Source organism: Anas platyrhynchos, chromosome 5 (genome assembly GCF_047663525.1).
Source record: "Anas platyrhynchos isolate ZD024472 breed Pekin duck chromosome 5, IASCAAS_PekinDuck_T2T, whole genome shotgun sequence".
Lineage (NCBI taxonomy): Eukaryota > Metazoa > Chordata > Aves > Anseriformes > Anatidae > Anas > Anas platyrhynchos.
In genome coordinates, this window is record NC_092591.1 from 32133620 (window position 1) to 32153571 (window position 19952).

Consider the following 19952-nt stretch of genomic DNA (forward strand, 5'->3'; position numbering starts at 1 on the left):
ACTACTACTAAAAAATGATAAATTAAGATAATGCAATTTGTTCATTGCTGTATCTCATAGCATTATTAAAATTAGGTTCTTCTGAATATTAGGTTTCTTGAGCAGTGAAGAGAAGGTTTTAAAGCCCATAACCTAGAATCTTCTGTTGTAATCTTCTGACCCTTCTTTAGAATTCTTCTTCTTAAATCTTTTTGTTACAGAATAATGTTCGTGCTGCTGCATTAGCAACTGTGAATGCCTGGGCTGAACAAACAGGAATGAAGGAGTGGTTGGAAGGTGAAGATCTATCTGAGGAACTCAAAAAAGAAAATCCGTTCCTAAGACAAGAGGTAGGCTTCTGCTAAGTAAAACATCTCCACATGTGCATGTAATCAAGGTAACCTTACTTACAAAGGAATATGTTCAACTAAGCAGACTGACATTGCATAATACGACCATTACATGGGTAAACAAGTAACTCTGTTCTTACTGACAAAATGTCAAACTTCACAAGGCTGATGAGCTGTCACCCCTGCATGTTAGCTGTAATTCAGATTTCAGTGCCTCCCAAATGGAAAGTTTGCCTGTTTTGATTACCCTTTTGTTTTTCTTCTAATTAACCCTATGGTGATGAAGACCTGAACTGAACTGGAGGCATTAATAAATTGAAGTGAATGAAGTGCAACTTGCTAATCAGCTGTGCTAGCTGAAATTACAATGCTTTTTTTCAAAAGGAAGAAACAACTCAAGCAGTCTTAGCTAACCAGGCTCCAAATTTTAAATTAGCTGCATATTGACATACTGTACTCTTTTTTTTTTTTAAACTGCTGATATTAAAGTTCACGTTAAGAATGTTTGTCTGAACAGATGTTGTAGGGCTTTGTTCTTTTTGTGTGTGGAAATGTGAAACACTTCTACAACTGAGCTGCTCTTGTGGCTTATGCTAGGTGTTCCAAATAGCAGCAAGCACTTCCCTAGAAGCTTTTTATTCTTTCTTTCAGCTGCTTGGTTGGTTAGCTGAAAAGTTGCCTACCCTTCGTGCTGTTCCTTCTGACCTGCTCTTGTGTGTGCCTCACCTCTACTCCTGTCTTGAAGATCGAAATGGGGATGTGCGTAAAAAGGCACAAGATGCCCTGCCGTTCTTTATGATGCATCTTGGATTTGAGAAGATGGCAAAAGCCACCAGCAAGCTGAAGGTATTGTTGTCACTAAGATTAGATAACGTGACCTTGAATAAGTGGATATTAAGAAGTCACACTCACAATCTCATGACTTGATGTCTTCAGTTATTAAAAGCCTGACTTCAGTCTCTTTGAGTTCAATGCAAATAGCATCAGGATTGCTAGTTCACATGTTTCCTATAGGTCCTGCAGAAAGAAGCTAAAGGATGACATGTGTTTTACCTCAGAACAGAAATACCTGAAAGTATAATGTTTTAAGATAAGCATCATGGAAGATGCGAACTAGAGGGTGGTACTGTTTGCCTTGTCTGTAGCATGTATTAACATTGTAAAACTTCATTCAAAAATGTCCATTATTTTTTCCCCCTCTCTTCTCTAGCCAACTTCCAAAGACCAGGTACTGGCCATGCTTGAGAAAGCCAAGGCCAACATGCCAGCCAAACCAGCTCCTGCTGCTAAAGCATCTTCCAGAGTGGGTGGGGGAGCAGCTCCAGCCAAATTCCAACCTGCATCAGGTAACCTCTCGAGTTTTGGGAAATGAGCAATAGAAGAGTGGCTTTCCTTTCCTTTAAGTAAATTTATTGAGTTAAATAGCACTTTAAAGTTTGTTTATATTTTTTGAGAGCACAGGTTCTGTAAAATTGATTCTCTAATTGATTTTCCCAGCTTGGGGCTACATAAAAAGGAGTTTTATTTGCATGATCTGAGCATTGGAATTAGTGGATAAGCTTACAATTACTGTATTAAGTTTGAGATAGGTCAATCATCTGCAGGGAAGAGCTTTTGGCTATATATGGATGTTACTAACTGCGGTATGCCATTGTAGAGTTTGTTGTAGACATTCTTTTTAGATTGATAAGCAAGTTGTTTTGAAGGTAACTTTCAGAAATACTTTTTACACAAAGTCTGTGGTCTGGACTAATACTAAAAACATGGTTTCATAGGTCCAAAGACAAGGGTGTCAGTGGAATATTAACCTGGAAATCTGTTTTAATATTATGTACCTGTATCTAAAGAAACAGGACAACACTTAAAAAAAAGTCTGAACTTTTGAACAACATAAACAAAAAAGTTAAAATCTTAGTCCTTCTCAATTTCTAAATCAACTTCTATTGATTTAGTACTATGCATTTCTCAAAGAGTATCCTTGCAGAGAATGACTTGATTACACTTGCATTTACTCAAACTTCTTCAGTGCATGCAGGCAAATTAAGAGTCTTATGTATCTGTTTCACGGAGCTTAAGTTTTGAGGTTTCCAGGGAACCTTTTTGTCAAGACCACTTAACAGGAGAAGGGAAATTCAGTGTAGTTAGAGTTGCAAACACCTTTGTGCTTCAATCAGTTGTGCCTGCGGTTCTGGTCAGTCATGCAGTTGATTTGACTTTCATTGTAGGAGGGTGTGGGGTTTCTTGTTTTCTTTTTGTTTGCTTGTTTTTAAAATCGTTCCATACAACCGTCTGAGAGCTTCTCTTTGAAAATATCTGTGGTATTGAAAATACAAAACAGCTTAATTGTTATGCTAAAATCAATTACCAAAAAATTCTGTGACAACACTTAAAAATTATCTGGATGATCTGTCCAGTGTAGTTTACTGTGGGGCTACTAGAATGCTTGTGCTGACACAAGGGAGAGGGTGACAGGATTGGGTTACAGGGGATTAGAAGAAGCAGTCCTGCATTATCTCCTCCTTAGGGTCAGCTTGCCTGCTCAAACTGAGGACAGCTACAGCTTCGGACACGAGCCCACACAGTACATCTGCGTGCATGTTTTTAAACCTATTTTGATAATGACAAATTTGACATAGTATGATTTTAATTGAGAACTTTGTATGCTAACATGCAATAGAAGGAATTTCTCTTACACATTTGAAGTCCTCAGATGTCAGTGTGATAAAGGCATTATTATCTTCATCAACATTTTTTCTTCTCTGCTAAGGACAGAAAACCAGCACTGACCTAAAATAGGCTTGCTTGTAGTTTGAAATGGTCTGTTGTTTTTCCAGCTTTTGCTGAAGATTCAGGGTCCAACACCATGGAATCCAAGCCTGATCCCAAAAAAGCCAAAGCAGGAGGTGCCTCCTCTAAAGCTAAGGTATGCTGATTGCATTTTGTATGAAATCGGTTCAATTAAGTTAGACGTAGTTTATTAACGTATTATAAGTAAAAAAAAAAAAAAAAAAGAGCATAGCCCTTATTAGGGACTGCATTTACGAAGAATTACTGTGATTGTCTGATTTCTGAAATTGTGTTCCCATATCATCTACTTCATCACTATTTTTTTAACTGTTGAATTATTCTGAAGCCTGTTGGCACAAATTCAGTTTTGTGAACAGCTTACTCCATGTTCTAAATACGCTTGACATCCTTGGTTTCATGCAATTGAGAACTCACTATTTCTATTGCAGTTCCAACATTATACTTGGTACAGTAGTTTTGAACCCATGTATTGGAAGAAATTAATCTCTCCTTTACAGTAGGGTGCATAAAATGCTCTCGCACACAGGAGAAGGAAGATGCTTAAATGCATAGTAATAGCCTCAGCAGAAGCTTACATTTGAATTGTGGTTAGGTGTTTCTGCTTTGTTACAGTAATTTTTCTGCTATTAACTTTGAAACGCAACAACAAAAAGAAAACCTGTTCTACAGTCCTGTTGCCTCCTTTGTTGAAAGTAATGCTGTAATGAGATCAGTTTTGATACAGGTCCAGATTTATGACAGAAAAGAATGAATCAAACTTTGAAGGATATTATAGGCTTGCCTAGGTTAATACGTTCATCTGTCAAAACTGATGCCAGAATTAATGCCTCTGCTGTGAACTCATAGGAATTTTGGAATAGTAGCTCTAGTGAGTAAATCTTTCTAACAACAAAGCCTTTTTTGTGGCTTATTTACAGCAGTCAGATGTTAATAGCACTATGTCCAAGGGCAATACCAGCCTGTCCAAAACTAATACAAGCCTCAGCAAAGGCAATACCAGTCTGGCAAAGAACAAATCTGTCAAACAGGTACCACGTTGGGTTTTAGGGATGTGTGTGGGTGACTAGTGCACTGGTTGAGTGACATGTCATATTTCACGGAGTACTATTGCACACATTGTCATGGGTATTGCTTCCACAGCAGCAGAGCACGTACTTCTAAAATTCTAATCAACGTTACTCTTCTAGTTTCTCTCTGGCTCTTGTACGCCTAGGCAGCATGAGGTTGGCTGATATCTAACGCTTGCAATTGCTTGCCTAAGGCATGTATGTGTCTTGCATTGCCTCTTAAAACCTTGTGTGTTTGTGTTTGTTTTTTTTTCAGGGTGTACAGGGAAAGAAAGTATTAAGTAAGCCTACTTTGAAGGAAGATGATGATAAATCGGGTCCTATTTTTATCATAGTCCCAAATGGGAAAGAACAGAGAATGAAAGATGAGAAAGGTCTGAAGGTGAGGAAAAAAATGGATGTATTCACCTGTTTTGAAGTAGTATAACCTCATACCTTCTTTTGTTCTGGTACTTAGAGTTAAACATGCTAGGGCATGAAAGTACTAGGCTCTGTCCATCCTTCGGATTGATTTTTCTACTGTCTGGTTGACTTTCACAGGTCCGTGTCAGTCTTACTGTGGTGTTTTTGTTTTTTCCTGAATTTTGTGCATTGTTGTAAAACACAAAGGCCTTTTTACAACTTCATTCAGCGGAGAACTCTCTCGGGTATCAAGTTAAAAGACTGTTTTCACATAACTAATTCTAGAGTTGTAAGATCCACTGTAAATTCTTCATGCTTGTTTTTTTTAACAGCACTTCTTATAAAGCTTGTCTTATCCGTGGAAGTTCTGTTATTTAAAACTCAGGGTTTATCAGTTACTTGCTAGTGAATAGGCCTATTTTGCCTAAAAACAACCATTTAAAGCAACTGGTAATAATTAAGGTAACAGCCTAAAGGTAATCACTCTACGCAGGGAGAATCTTTCATGTAAGACAAGGTGAGGAAACATCACCAAACTTTTCCCACTGCGTTTTGATGATGAGAAGACTTTGAAAACAGATTCTGAAGCAATATTAAAAGCAATGCAACTTGCAGGTTATTTCAAGAACAGAAGGTACTGCTTGCTTTGAGTTCTAAATGCTGGCTTTTGCAGGTGTTAAAGTGGAATTTCACTACTCCCCGTGATGAATATATTGAGCAGCTGAAGACTCAGATGTCCAGTTGTGTGGCCAAATGGCTACAGGATGAGATGTTTCACGCAGACTTTCAGCATCACAACAAAGCACTGGCTGTTATGATTGAGGTAAGTTTGGATCTGTGGTAGTGGATGACAACATATAAAATTATTCCTTGCTGTTTCTTGAGAGAGGAGAAAATGAGTTAGTTCACTGGAGACTTCACAGAATTTCAGAAAGCTGTACAAGGTAAAAGTGAGTACTTGAAATTTTAGGAGTCAACCAGTAAAAGTAGACAGTTTTAACAGGCATAGCTTTTCCTTATATTTTTTCCTTATATCTGCCTTCTTGAACACAGATACACTTTTCAACCAGTAAAAGTAGACAGTTTTAACAGGCATAGCTTTTCCTTATATTTTTTCCTTATATCTGCCTTGAACACAGATACACTTTGCACAATGTCCTTTTTTTCTTTTCCTGTCACTTCAAGCATTTGGAGAGTGAAAAAGATGGAGTCATCAGCTGCCTGGATCTGATCTTAAAGTGGCTGACCCTGCGGTTCTTCGATACCAACACAAGTGTTCTGATGAAAGCACTTGAGTACCTCAAATTGCTTTTCAATTTGCTGAGTCAAGAAGAGTATCACCTTACTGAAAATGAAGCATCCTCTTTCATCCCGTATCTCATCCTAAAGGTACTTTTAATTGTATAAGTTAACCTTATTTTTCGTGGGAAACATAGGATGGCATCAAATGCCTCAGTAATTTGTTCTTTTTTAATATATCGCACATCTGACTTTAAAAGGCATTTGCAAAATCATTCTTGATGCAAAAAACTTTTTTGGGGTTTTCTTAACGTTATTTAGACTGTCTCATCAATGGTAAGATGAGGCTGTTGAAAATGTTACGTATTTTCCACACACATGCCAATCTTTTCTTCTAGGTAGGAGAACCAAAAGATGTCATCCGCAAAGATGTCCGTGCCATTCTGAACAGGATGTGTCTCATATATCCAGCCAGCAAGATGTTTACTTTTATCATGGAGGGGACAAAATCTAAAAACTCAAAACAGCGTGCAGGTGGGAAATAGCATTATGAACTGAGCAATTGCAAGTAGTTCAGACTGTATGGTTTAGTATTCCAAAAAGCCAGCATAACTTTTGGTGGAACATGAGATTTGCCCTGTATGTAGAATTCTGTGCACTTGCAAATAATCCTTTTGGGGATTAGATTGTAAAGAAGAATAATCTTTATTTTGTGTCTTTGGGAGGTACAACAATCTGTTAAATTACTATCAATGTTAAGATAGTCTCCCTTGAGTATGCTTATCTTAATAAAATAGTACTAGGGAGAATGGTGATGAAAATATTGTCCAAGTGACTAGGGGACTCAGATAACCTGATCAGAACTTTGAAAAGAAGTATCTCTACGCTGCACATCTGTCTGAACTATATTTTGGGAATTACTTATCATATGGTGTTTGTGTAGTTCAGACCACTCCGGTCACCTTAGGGATATCTCATCCTGATATAACTAGAGTTACATTCTATGCATGAAACAACATTGCAAGCTCACAACTGTCTAAGCTACCTAGATGTAAAGTTAAACATCACATTGTTTGTATATGGTAATAGGAAATATTTGCAATGGTATGGGGATGACTGACAGCTCTAACATGCTATCTCTGTGCCACTTGCCCCATGAATCACCTGGAGAGTGTGTATCTATCAACAGGGAGGGCAAGAATTACTGTTCTGATAAGAAATTCAGCATTGTGATTCATGCTTCTCTACAGTGAACATTCAAGTTGTGCAAACAGCACAAAAATCTGAGGGCTCTCTTCCCAGCAGCTTTAAATTTGCATGTGTGTGTCATTTTCTTCCTCTAGAGTGCCTGGAAGAGCTTGGATGTCTGGTTGAATCATATGGCATGAATGTATGCCAGCCAACTCCAGGGAAAGCCTTGAAAGAAATGGCAACTCACATTGGTGATAGGGACAACACTGTGCGCAATGCTGCACTGAACACCATTGTGACTGTCTATAATGTTCATGGTGACCAAGTATTCAAGCTGATTGGAAATGTAAGTGTAACTGGAAATACGTCCTTTTGTTCAAGTCCATACGCTTGTGTAGGGATTTGCACTGTTTTTCTTGTGATGGGTCATGTTACGTTTTGCTGTTGGTGTCAAGAGCATTTTGTTATGTTGGGAATAACTTGCTATACCATAGATACTCTAAAAGTTGATTACTTTTTTCCTGACTGTGAAATTTATAACCTGGTTGCTCATGAATGAAAATTAAAATTTGCAGAAATGAGCAAAGCACTGACCTTTAATAGGAATTAAGAAGTTTATAAAGAGCGACTTGCTACAGAGTTTGGAATCCTTGTGATTTGAAATGAGATTTGGATAAACTTGGCCAAAAAAAAATGCTAGTTGCTGAGGCTTCCTCAAGTACTTGGCTTGCTTTTTTTTTTCCTATGCCTATCTCCACAAGCTGTTTAGCAGTTGAAGTCTGGTAAGTTTGGTTTGTTTGCTTTATCTTACTGCACTGAAGTGTTGAAGGTCTGTGCCAGTACTGTGTAGCTTTGTATTGCTGTTGTTTTCTGGAAATCATATTTATCCATGTTATATAAATGCAGCAGAAGTTAAAGGTAGCAAAACTCAGTTTCCAAAATAAGCTGCTCCCCCATTCTCTAGCAGTGGAAAGCCAGTTTCTTGAGTTTTCTGCAATTATTGTGCATAGCAGATCAGGTATCCTGAATTCTAACTTGAGTCAAGAGCTTTTAGACCACTTTCTCCTGTTCTGTTCTCTGAATTTGCGGTCTCTCTCAATAATGTTTTTAGCAACACTTAAACTGCTGGGAATATGATGGCAATGAGCAGGAAAACAAGACTGTTCACTCCACACCCCTTTTCTGGTTCCTGAAGTAATTCAGGATGTTATATTGAAATTGGTTTAATGTGATTCTCTGTTACAAAAGGCTACTTTTGCTCAAATGTTGTTACTGGTAATCCTCAGTCCTGTAGATAAGCATATAAATATGATTCTTATCACTGCTAGAGTTGCCGTATTCAGTTGACTTACCTTGTTTTCATGTTGAGTTATGGGTACATTCAATAGGCCAGCTCTACAAGGACCCTGGCTTTTGTGACAGTGTCCACAGTGTTAAAGCATTGACTGGGCTTCCTAACAGGGGACATGGATATGTGAGTGGGTAGTTCGGTTTTTCAGCATCACAAGCAACAATTAGAAGTACATGGTAGTGCCAGGGTTTGAATTCAAAATGACTTGTTTCTTGGAAACTGTGGACTAGGACTGGCTGTATTCCATATTACAGCTTGTTAACATGGGTTAATTAACACCTTCAGGAGTATCTGGTAGTACAGAGTGGCCCTGATACAGTGCTGCTAAATGGTGGTGTTGAGCTACCCTTGGTATTATGAAATCTAAGTCTGTAGTAGTAAGTGTATACCTCCTATAAATGACCAAGATTTCTAAATTCAACACAACTCAAACTAAGTGAAAGCATTATTTTTTGTAGCTATCAGAAAAAGACATGAGCATGCTGGAGGAGAGAATAAAACGATCAGCCAAGAGACCATCAGCAGCTCCTGTGAGACAAGTAGAGGAGAAACCTCAGCGTGCTCAAAACATCAGCGCTAATGCTAGCATGCTGCGGAAGGGACCAGTTGAGGACATGTCTTCCAAACTCAAGTATGTAATGATACGTTGTGGTCTGTAGCTGGTACAGTATGTGTGCTAATATCATGTCCAGCAATGTTATTTTAGTTCTTGTATCATCATCTTTGCATGTTGTGAAAATTGGCCAAATAATTTAAAGCAAAATGTCTAAAATTTTTTTTGTCTTGTCTGTCTTTAAATCTTTCTAAATGGTCTTGTGCCTTTTTTCACTGCTTCTCCATGGACAGAATTATGTATCGCACTTATAGGATGTAAGTACTGCCCACTAACTCCTTGGTAGCAAGGCTCTTATCTTTCAATTTCTATTCTGGTCATGCCTTCCTGTGGGTGACAGGTTTATCAAGGCTGACTCTAGTTTATTTACATTCTCTGATCTAAATGAAAGTAAGGAACAAAAAATACATGTTTCTACAAAGCTAACTGTAGATCAAAGTGCAGGCAGACATGGCACTTTGGCTAGGTAGCTGTTGAAAATGCTTGGAGAATTTAGGATTACATGTTACATTTGGTGTTTACTGAGCCCTGTTCTTGTTAGGGCAGGCAAATAGCATAGAAGTGGATGAGCATGTGTGAGTCATGGAGCCTGGAGCAACAGTACTAGAAACAAAAGCTCAGAAACAGTATTTCTTACACTTGCTTGTTATCTTGGGATAAAAGTCCCTGTTGAGAATCATGTACTAGAACACTTCTGTTGAAAGATATACTACAAAACATTAGTTCTGAAGGACAATGAGAGTCCTACATTCAGTTAAGCTTGCAAGATTCCCATATGCATATGCATCCTATTCATCAATTAAAACAGCCCCCCATGAAATTTAACTCTGTATTCCATTCATGCTACTTTAAGCTGTGCTGGATCACTCTCAGAATGAACCAGTGTGTACCTAACACTGCTGTAGGGGGGGTTTCAGGTTGTATTATGAGCATTACTAAGAAGGCAACTAGCAGCTACTCTTCTGACCCTATAAAAAAAAAAAATGTTTTAATAAGGGGAATAGCAAAGGGGATTGATTATTAAGGGGCTTGAATAAAATCATATCTCCAAAATCTGTGCTATTCTATTATGAGAGCTTTAGGGCTACCAGTGGATGCTAGTGCTAGTACTCTTGCCTGTTGTATATATAATTAACGCCTCTCTCCTGATTTCTGTAGCCAAAATCGCAACATGGGCAGTCACTCTGAGACATCACATACAGTTCCACGGGAATTCCAGCTGGATCTTGATGAAATTGAAAATGACAATGGTCCTGTCAAATGTGAGATGCCAGCACTTGTACAGCACAAACTAGATGACATCTTTGAGCCAGTTCTGATTCCTGAGCCCAAGTGAGTCTAGTTCCATCTCTTTAATGAAGTCATAGGGCTACTTAAAACTATTTTGAGAAGCTGAAATGACCGTGCTGGTTTGTACGTTCAAACCTCTTCACATAAGAATGCAAACAGTCAACTAGTTCGAAGAGAGATGTCAAAGTGACGGTAGGGGGTACTGTTCTAAAGTCTGGATAAGTTTTTTTTACTAATAAGAAGAGACACTGATTTCTGTTCATTTTTGTATTTTACATGTTTTTTTAAGACAATACTGAGTTTCTAAACGTATTATCAGTGTCTTTGCATAGTGCAGTAGACACGCTACAAATGATTTCTGCCTTCAGTGTCCCCTGTGAAGATGAAATCCTTCTCTCTTGTCTCTAAACTGTCACTGGGGAATAGCAGTTCGGTACGAATCAGAACTCTTTGGAGAAAGGGTAACAAAATCTTGTTTTCTTGAACTGTTTAGGATCCGTGCTGTGTCCCCACACTTTGATGACATGCACAGTAACACAGCTTCTACTATCAACTTTGTCATTTCCCAAGTAGCCAGTGGTGATATAAATACAAGCATCCAGGCTCTGGCCCAGGTAAGAGAATTAAGGTAGCAACTACTCATACTGTATTAAACTATTTATCCGCGAGAGTGATGAGCTGCACTCTGGTGGAGCGACCGTGTCGGGTGACATGGGCTCTGCTCAGAATCTCCCTGATGACAACACTAAGTGCACAGGGGCCATCTGACTCGCTTTCGCAATAAACATTTTGCTTGATCAGACTTAGAGAAGCACTAAGGGGAAAAAAAAATCAGTACATATTTTGGTTTTGTCGAGTGTATGTACTGAATACAAGCAGAAAAAGCAGACTTGCAACGAGGCTTAACTTTTACATGTAAACTGTTTTGCAGGTCCTCAGCAAAAGAATTTTGTATTTTCCATCATAGCTTTTATGTGTTTATAGGGTGGCTTTAAATATATAGAAGTGTTTTTTTCTGGAAGATTTTATGAAGCTGTTAATTCTAGAATCTGTAATGCAGCATGTAATGTTCTCATTTGTACAGGATAGAATTGCAGCTCTATAAAAGAGAAATACTTTGTATTGGGATTAGCAATAGAAATTTGCGGTTACTGGTTTCAGGTAAAAGATTAAAACAGAAATGCCTTGACAAATAGATTGGAAGGGCAAGACCTTTCTTACAGAAATGTTTTCAAGTTACAGTTATTTTGCACTGTTTTCAGTATGTTGACTTTACTGTACTTGGGTGTTTTGTTTTTAAATCTTAGATTGATGAGGTCCTCAGACAGGAGGACAAAGCAGAAGCAATGTCTGGACATATTGACCAATTTCTAATAGCTACGTTTATGCAGCTTCGGCTAATCTACAATACACACATGGCAGATGAGAAGCTAGACAAAGATGAAATAGTGAAACTTTACAGCTGTATTATTGGGAGCATGATATCGGTAAGGCTTTAACCTACAAATTAATGAGAAAAGCAAGTGATTTCTGTGTGGAAGTTGCAGGAGAATGGACTATCTGACTAATTCCTTACCTTTTGAGTGCTTAGTTGGGGGTTGAAGTATATTCAGAAGTCATTCAGTAGAAATAACCTCCCTAGTTGCATTTTTATTGTTTAATGTTGAGGGGTGGGGCAGGATTGTCAAAGGATTAGGTAGTGTGGTGAAATCCTTATATTGAAGTATTTCATGCAGGGAAATTTTCTAATCTTGTCCTCAATTGGTAGCTATTTCAGATAGAGAGTCTGGCTCGAGAGGCTTCTACTGGCGTACTGAAGGACCTAATGCACGGTCTTATTACATTAATGTTGGATTCTCGGGTTGAAGACCTCGAGGAGGGTGAACAGGTCATCCGATCAGTCAACCTCTTGGTAGTGAAAGTTCTGGAAAAGTCTGATCAGACCAACATCTTAAGGTATATTTTGAACAAGAAAAATGAAGTAACAAACTGATTACTGCTTCTCTTCACCTGTTCTTCTGTGATCTGACTGTGTTTGTTAGTCATTTTATAAGGAAAGAATGATATATGTAAAATTGTTGAGCTGGTTAATAAGGAATTGTCACTGATTGTTGGTGGCAGTCAGAGCATGACTGCACAATCTCTACTGCTGAAGGCAGGTTAAGTGAACTAGCTTAGTGCAATTCTGTGTGCTTGGTAGGTCAGCATACTGCCTCTTAAATTCCTGTAAAGTACTGGAAAGAAAGAGCTCTTACACGACATGACATAAACTGCTGGACTAGCCCCAGTCTCTGGTGTGATACTGTGGGAACTGGCATCTTATCTGTGTGTAGCACTTCCCTGTGTAATTCTATTACTGAATTTATTCATTCTAGTGCTCTGCTTGTTCTGCTCCAAGACAGTCTACTAGCAACAGCCAGCTCTCCTAAGTTTTCAGAGCTTGTCATGAAGGTGAGTCTTTAATAGAGGTTTCAAACTCCAGAATATTTGGTTTATCTGACTCAACAACCTAACTTTAAAGAACAGATATATTTTTTTAAAAAGGTGACCATAAATTGGAATATTTCTTATAATTCTATTAAATGTTACATACAGTGACTTCATTGTATATGCTAAGCTTACATCTGCTAATAGTCACATCCACTAATAGTTTGCAGAAGTTTGCGTGTAAGCTCCCTACAGAGGAGTCACCTGCTGGATTTATTTGCTTAGGCACAGCACGGTACTATGCATTCAAAGAATCCCAGGCTGGAGCTGGCTTAAATTTAGGCAGAGGGGACATGCAAATGTGTGCATTTATTAGTATGGATGTATTCTTTTTTTTCTTTATCATACAACACCCTTTTGTAACTAGCATGGTTTAGAGAACTAAGACTGAGTTCTTCTCATTAAAAATTTAATAAGGCTAAACCTGAAAGCATGTTGTTCAGATGTACTTAGTAAGGTGCATTATCTGCTGACACTTCTTAGCACAAAGCATTCAGTCTCCTGTTACTGGTAGTGAGGTCAAGACTAATGCATATAGTTCTATGTATCGTTGCTAAAGAAGGACCTGGAGATGGTACAGCTAGTTACAAAGACTGTATATACCAGTTAAATTTTGAGACACGCTGCATGTGTCAGGGTATGTAGTAGCAGAGTGAAATGACTAATTGGTACTTCTGTATAATCTGCTCTTAAAGTACTTAAATACTTCTTCCATGAGTTGTCTTGCTCTAAGTAAGCCTGTCATTCCAGTGTCTGTGGAGAATGGTGCGTCTTCTTCCGGAAACTATTAATAGCATCAATCTGGATCGGATTCTACTGGATATCCACAATTTCATGAAGGTCTTTCCCAAAGAGAAGCTGAAGCAGTGTAAGAGTGAGTTTCCTATAAGGACACTGAAGACTCTGCTTCACACCCTGTGCAAGCTGAAAGGGCCCAAGGTCAGAGCCAGTGCTAGTTATTTGCTTTGAAATTGGATGTTAATGTGTTCTATAAAGTTTTTGCCTGTTTTTCTTTAGATCTTAGATCACTTAACGATGATAGACAACAAAAATGAGTCTGAGCTGGAGGCTCACCTATGTAGAGTAATGAAACACTCCATGGACCAGACTGGAAGCAAAGCTGATAAGGATACGGAAAAAGGGGCTTCTCGCACAGTAAGTAATAGAAACGTGATGGTGGGCAGAGGGAATGTAAGGCAATTTACTCAAGGAACAAGCCTAACGTAATGACTGTGGAGTATGAAGTAGTACTTACTCGTCCAACATGCAACAAACGTTGGAAATACTTTCCTAGTTCCACTTTTATGGTGGTTTTGGGAACTTAGTGTGTTTCTGTTATATGCACACAATATTCAGGTGGTTTCAGGATCAGATGGTCCTCTGAGACATTCAGGTATGCAGAACAGGCTTGATACTGCTTGTTACTGTACTTCATCTGCGAACAGCTGACGCTGTCCAAACCAGATTTTAAACATTGGTCTCTTAGAAGCATGCTTACAGCTTGATGATGTCTTTACTCTCATTCTGTGTAAACAGTGACTATGCAACAATCCTAGTCACCTCAAGGTTTTCTTCATCTTTGAAGCTCTGTATCCAGCTAACGGGTTTGAGCATTCTGTGGGTTTGTCTAGCTGCCCTTTATTTTTAAGAGAAGTTTATATTATTCACGTTGTTTAGAAGTTTCCCTTTATTTATTTAGGAGGAAAAAGCTTCAAAGGCCAAAGTGAATGATATTTTGGCAGAGATATTTAAGAAGATTGGCTCCAAGGAGAACACTAAAGAGGTAATTGGTCTCTTCCTGCAAGGAAGAAGGCATGATGCATTAGAATGGTGTATACAGCAGTTGGAGTAATACACAGGAACTCTTCTCTCCCAGGGTTTGGCAGAGCTGTATGAATACAAAAAGAAATATTCTGATGCAGACATTGAGCCCTTCCTGAAAAACTCATCTCAGTTCTTCCAGAGCTATGTGGAAAGAGGCCTCCGGCTGATAGAAACAGAACGGGAGGGGAAAGGACGCATTCCTTCTTCTACAGGTATATTTTATAGCAACACGATTTGATTTATGAGAAGCAGACATCATACAAGGAGAGCAGTTACATGTGCCATGTTAAATATTTGAAATTTGTATGATATTCTGAAGTAATTTATGTATTCTCTTAGCACTTGTGTTGCTTCATGAGGCATCATTTGCAGAGACTATGCATTTTTTTGTTTATAAGAAAGTTGTTATAACCATTGTCACACTGCATCGAAAACATCTGAAAGGCGCTTGATAAAACAGCTGTTTAAATTTGTTTTAATTTGTCTTGTACTGTGTATTAAACATTAGCATATGCTTCATGTTTCTGGTATCAAGAATTGTTTCTGGAAGGCGTACAGCTGGTTTGTAACAGCAGCAGCTGTCAGGTTCTCCCTTCACCTTTTCATTACAAAAACAGTACGACAGGCTTTTTGCTGGAGCACTGCTTGTTATGGAATTTGAAAGTTTTAACAGATGTCTCCTTTTCAACAAGTAAACTGCTATATGGTATAAATTACTGTTAAACATGCTTTAAGTTTTAGTGAGTATTTTCATTGCAGATAAGTACAAATGACTAATGCAGTGTTAGAGAGGAATGTAACAAATGATTAGCTAACAGTAAAAACTGATACAGTCTGGCAAAACTACACTTATTATTTCTTCAAGTATCTAACTGTCCTGTGAGATTTTAGTCTTCTTCAGCTACTGTTCTTTCTCCTGTCCCTGCGTTGTTTATTATTTGAGAAGAAAGCTTATTTCAGAACCTCATAAATGTGTCTGACTAGATAGAACAGAAAATTCTGCATTATGTTCTAAAATTCTGTACAGCCAAGAAATCTTAGTTTGGCAGTTAACACTTTTGAATTTGTGCCCCAGTTTTGTCGTCTTTCCCCAACTGTAATAGTTAAATACAATGAAGGATATTGGTCTGTCTTGTGAGCTGGGCTTTATTTAAACCAAGTATAAACACTTTAATTCTCAAATCTATTTTAAACACCCTTGCAGTAAACTAGTAAAAACAAATCCCTGTCCATGCTAAGCGTTGTAACTTGACGTTCACTTCAGAATGAAAGTTTTTCTCCTAATGTGAAGTCCTTTCCTAGTCTTTTAACAAAGTGTTTAAAGTTTCTCTACTACATGCCTTTTGGAAAGCATTATTTCAGATTCAACTGGAATTTGCAATACCTTTCAAGTTAACTGAACAAGAAGTAAAGAGTTTAGAATCAGTGGTGAGGTCTACCAGAAGTACTACTGAACTTAGAAAAAGAGAAAGCTCCAAGTATTTTCCATCCTGCCAGTGTAATTGCTGAGTTCCCTCTATTGTTTACTTCTGATCTGCATCAGCATCTTTCTCCCTCCCATGCACATCCTTCCTTCTCCAGCTGTCAGCACCAGCACTACTTCTGGAGCTGCTCTATACTGCTGCTTAAATGTCTTCATTTCTTTTCTCACTGTTCAGTTGTTGCTCTTTCAAGGAAATGATCTAATGGATGTGAAAATGCAAAGAGTTTACTAGTCTATGGATTGGTTGATTCTTCATCTATCGCATCTCACTTGAAGCAACTGATCAAGAAGGGTTATTTTTGAGTTTTTAATATTTTATTTTTTCTTTACTTTTTTTTCCTCCTCCCCCGTCCTCCAGGAATTTCTCCTCAGATGGAAGGAACATGTGTTCCTGTTTCTACCCACACTGTATCTTCATCTATAGGAAACACAAATGGGGAGGAAGTGGGGCCTTCGGTTTACTTGGAAAGATTAAAAATCCTCAGGCAGCGTTGTGGCCTTGACAATGCAAAGGTATTGTATTTGACAATGCTTGCAGATCCCATGAAGTTGTACCTCATTTGCACTTGTTTTTTTTTTTTTTTAAGAAATCAAATGATTGGCTCCTCTGTGCCTAAGACAGATTCAAGTCAAGAGTCTAGGTTTGATCTGAGGCTGAAAGGTCTCAAACGTATTGTCATGAGTCTAGTGTGACTACTTCTTGCAGATGGTTGGACTTCTGCAGATTTTGTGTCCAAACTGACATCAAGGTAACAAAGAACTACTTAAAAAACAAATTATAGGAATTGAATATAGTAGTTAGCTTTGCATGGTTCTGCCTTTGGCAACTGACTTTATAACATTGGTGACTTAGAGGAAAGGGAAGGAAAGATACCACTCTGTTTTCAGTGTTTTCTGTGAAGATGAAAAGCCATGAATTATGCTCTGTACTTAATGGCTTTTGCCATTATCTGTCTTAACACTTCACTTTCCTCCATCGTAGCAGGAAGACAGACCACCTCTGACATCTCTGCTCTCTAAGCCAGCAGTCCCTACAGTTGCATCTTCTACAGATATGCTTCACAGTAAGCTCTCCCAGCTCCGTGAGTCACGGGAGCAGTACCAACATCTGGACCTGGACTCCAATCAGACTCATTCCTCTGGCATTGGAACTACCCCAGCTTCACCCTCTTCTGCAGCAGCTAATATCGATGACTTGAAAAAAAGATTGGAGAGAATAAAAAGCAGTCGCAAATAGAGATGCGAGAGGGACAGCATCACGGTTGCTTGGGCTGTCTTCAGCTTTAGTTTACTAAACTAGAAGTCTTCATAGTTAAATGGCCTCGTTTAGGCCTAATGTATACAAACTGGTTTATGTATAATATGGTGGATTTTGGGGGGTTGAGTCATTGTGGCACAAGTATTTGTACATACTCTGCTTCTCAGTGAGCATCTCTTGACAATAGAAGGCTGTCTGTGTATTAGTTTTAGTGTACAGACCTGTAAACAACCATCCTCTTGCTCAGACTAGTTTCTCATAACTTGTTTTTTATTTGTAAAATTGTCGTTAAGATCTTTTTTCCTAGTTCTTAACTCTTAGAAGATCTTTAGTGCTTTCACTTTTAATTTTGTGAATTCTTCTCCATGTAATCCTTGAACTGTTGATTCTGTATGGACACATGGCATGAAGTAACTAATTTAAGTGTCTTTTGTAAATAAAGTTTGCATTAACTATACCAGTCTCTGTAGGAACAGCAGTGACTGCTGGCGAGAGAAGTTGCTCTCTATTCCTGAATGTTAGTGACTGGGCATCTAGCAACTGAACTAAGCTATTGACATGAACACGGGGCTTGGATATATTATAGGGAAGATGAGTATATTCAGTGTATACTATCTGTGGGTTGCAGTCCTGAGACTTTGCACTCTTCTATAAGCAGTAGTGCATTTTTTCGTGTAGTTGCTCTTTATTTTTGTTCCAGAATATGGTTTCAGTAAGTTGAGACTACTTAGTTTGCTGACATGCTTATTTTAAATTACTAATCCTTGTGATGCCTCTACCCAGATTAAGCATAATCTCATCTGTGTACAAATAATGCTTTCTCTTTGAGGGAGCCTGCTGCTGTTGATAAGGAATAGATTAGCAGTGAAGTACAGTCAGTGTACTTGCTTATCCTGAATTTATTTAAGTGGTCTTCTTCAGGTGGACTGCAGCACCACATTCAGTTGCATTTAAACATCCAATGTTAGCAAACTCTCCTCTTTTATAAAACTAGAAAAGACCTGGTAGTGTTAGTCTGCAAAAGCTGCAGTCACTGCTTTTTAATTTAAGAGAGAGTTCTGACTAGCCTTTTTCAGAAGCAACGAGTACAAAAGCTTAAAGACCTACACTGTGTAGCCTTTCTAGCCCTTTCATCTCTAGGGAGGTGATGTATTTTAACCTTGCTACTTCACTTCGGTGGGTGAGCTGGTTGTGAAGTATAAATTCCACATCTGTTCCATAGCTGGACCAGAGTTGTTGAGGAGTTGGATGGGCAGGCTTAAAACAGCACGTTTCTGCTCTGGGTTTTAACTTGGTTCCATGTAACTGCTGCTTTTGTTGTTTGCTCTGGGACCCAACAGTCTCTGCATCTGGGCTGTTGCTGAATCAATCTTGCCTGATTATAGTAAAAACCTGACTTTAAATTAATACCTGTATAACAAATCTATGCTAGAGCTTCTGCAAATGGCTGCAATTTTCCTGTTACAGGACCCCTAGGCTGGGGTTGCAGTGGATTTGTGATACTGCTTGGTGCTTGTGGTGAGTTTGTGCACTGTGATAGCAGGTGACTTGTGAGCGTTCGCCATCCTGTGTTAATTGACATGATGCCATTCATTGCTCCACCGCTTTGATTTAGTAGTTGCAGTCTCCTATCCTAACCTGAAGCAGTCATGCCCTTTCTTGTGAAACAGACCTGAATGACAAGTGGAAGTGTTTGGACGTTATTGGTAAGTGCTGAAGTTTTGTGCACTTAAATTGAGGCTGTTTGCGAATAGTTGATGTCTGGCTTGCATTGGAGTTACTGCCACTACCTCTCAATTATCAGCTGCTTTTTGAAACTTACTGACATTTAAATGAACCCATGTGTTGATTTACTGTACCACATCTAGCAGACATTCTGAAGAGCTGTTTGTTAATTAGCTCAGGATGTTAAAACAGTGATGCCTGCAAACCTGCATACAACTATTTTAAACTTGAAACTGAATTGAGAGTGAAGTACAGGAATAATTGAGTAGAAGATATAGTTGCTTACTATGAATGAGTTTTTGCCCTGTGTCTCTGTAGTGTTTGGTTGGACTCAATATCCTGGGAGTTCTGAACTAAAACTTGTGCACATAAATTAATAAAGCCTAATCTTTAGCCCAGAAAATATTTAAATAACATTAAACTGAGTTTTAAAAATGATTCCTCTGTATTGTTTGTAATAAGTCCGCAATAACAGTGACTTACTCCAGAAATTGTATGGTCCTGGTTCCCGTCTGTTAGATACAGTTTCTTACAGATCCTGGGTAGTTGTAGAAGGGTGAGGCTAAAAATGCAAGCATTAGAAGGGCTAAACATTTTCATTTTTCTATGCCTGTGGTTATCAGTGACTTTAAATGGTTGTGGAATGGTTGTGCAGTTAAAATGGTTTCTTCAGATATCTCTGGGAAGTTGTTATTGTACTTGCTTTGGGCAATTAAAGTGGGTTTGTCTTCAGGTTGATTCCCAGATAAGCCATCTTCAAGGAGGTTGCAAAAGCAAAACACAGTAATTGATTGCTAACTTTGTTATCAACTAATTTCAGGTAGTTCTGCCATATTTTTTCACGTCTCCTTTCACTCTCCTTAATACTCTCTGAAGCACAATCAA

At 38.4% G+C, this 19952-nt stretch overlaps 1 protein-coding gene and 1 non-coding gene across 6 annotated transcripts in view; both read left to right on the forward strand.

Moving 5' to 3' along the window:
* Positions 1 to 19952, forward strand: part of CKAP5 (cytoskeleton associated protein 5) — a 54879-nt gene that overhangs the window by 29676 nt on the left and 5251 nt on the right. For 3 of the 5 annotated variants that reach the window (XM_027459343.3, XM_072038687.1, XM_072038688.1), the window contains exons 24-45: positions 201 to 329; positions 981 to 1175; positions 1540 to 1675; positions 3164 to 3252; positions 4055 to 4165; positions 4461 to 4586; positions 5280 to 5429; positions 5792 to 5995; positions 6244 to 6379; positions 7189 to 7382; positions 8846 to 9018; positions 10159 to 10332; positions 10784 to 10904; positions 11598 to 11777; positions 12059 to 12246; positions 12666 to 12741; positions 13528 to 13716; positions 13795 to 13932; positions 14477 to 14560; positions 14654 to 14813; positions 16443 to 16597; positions 17067 to 17799. In XM_027459343.3, coding sequence (XP_027315144.2) covers positions 201 to 329; positions 981 to 1175; positions 1540 to 1675; positions 3164 to 3252; positions 4055 to 4165; positions 4461 to 4586; positions 5280 to 5429; positions 5792 to 5995; positions 6244 to 6379; positions 7189 to 7382; positions 8846 to 9018; positions 10159 to 10332; positions 10784 to 10904; positions 11598 to 11777; positions 12059 to 12246; positions 12666 to 12741; positions 13528 to 13716; positions 13795 to 13932; positions 14477 to 14560; positions 14654 to 14813; positions 16443 to 16597; positions 17067 to 17321 — 3363 coding nt within the window. In that variant the 3' untranslated portion in view covers positions 17322 to 17799. Of the gene's footprint in view, positions 1 to 200; positions 330 to 980; positions 1176 to 1539; positions 1676 to 3163; positions 3253 to 4054; positions 4166 to 4460; positions 4587 to 5279; positions 5430 to 5791; positions 5996 to 6243; positions 6380 to 7188; positions 7383 to 8845; positions 9019 to 10158; positions 10333 to 10783; positions 10905 to 11597; positions 11778 to 12058; positions 12247 to 12665; positions 12742 to 13527; positions 13717 to 13794; positions 13933 to 14476; positions 14561 to 14653; positions 14814 to 16442; positions 16598 to 17066; positions 17800 to 19952 lie in introns of those variants that run through there. The other 2 variants (XM_027459345.3, XM_072038689.1) reach the window with 2 other exon arrangements.
* LOC113843921 (small nucleolar RNA SNORD67) lies at positions 10954 to 11064 on the forward strand. Its single transcript, XR_003497866.1, has one exon. It is a non-coding gene; the product is annotated as a small nucleolar RNA SNORD67 (small nucleolar RNA).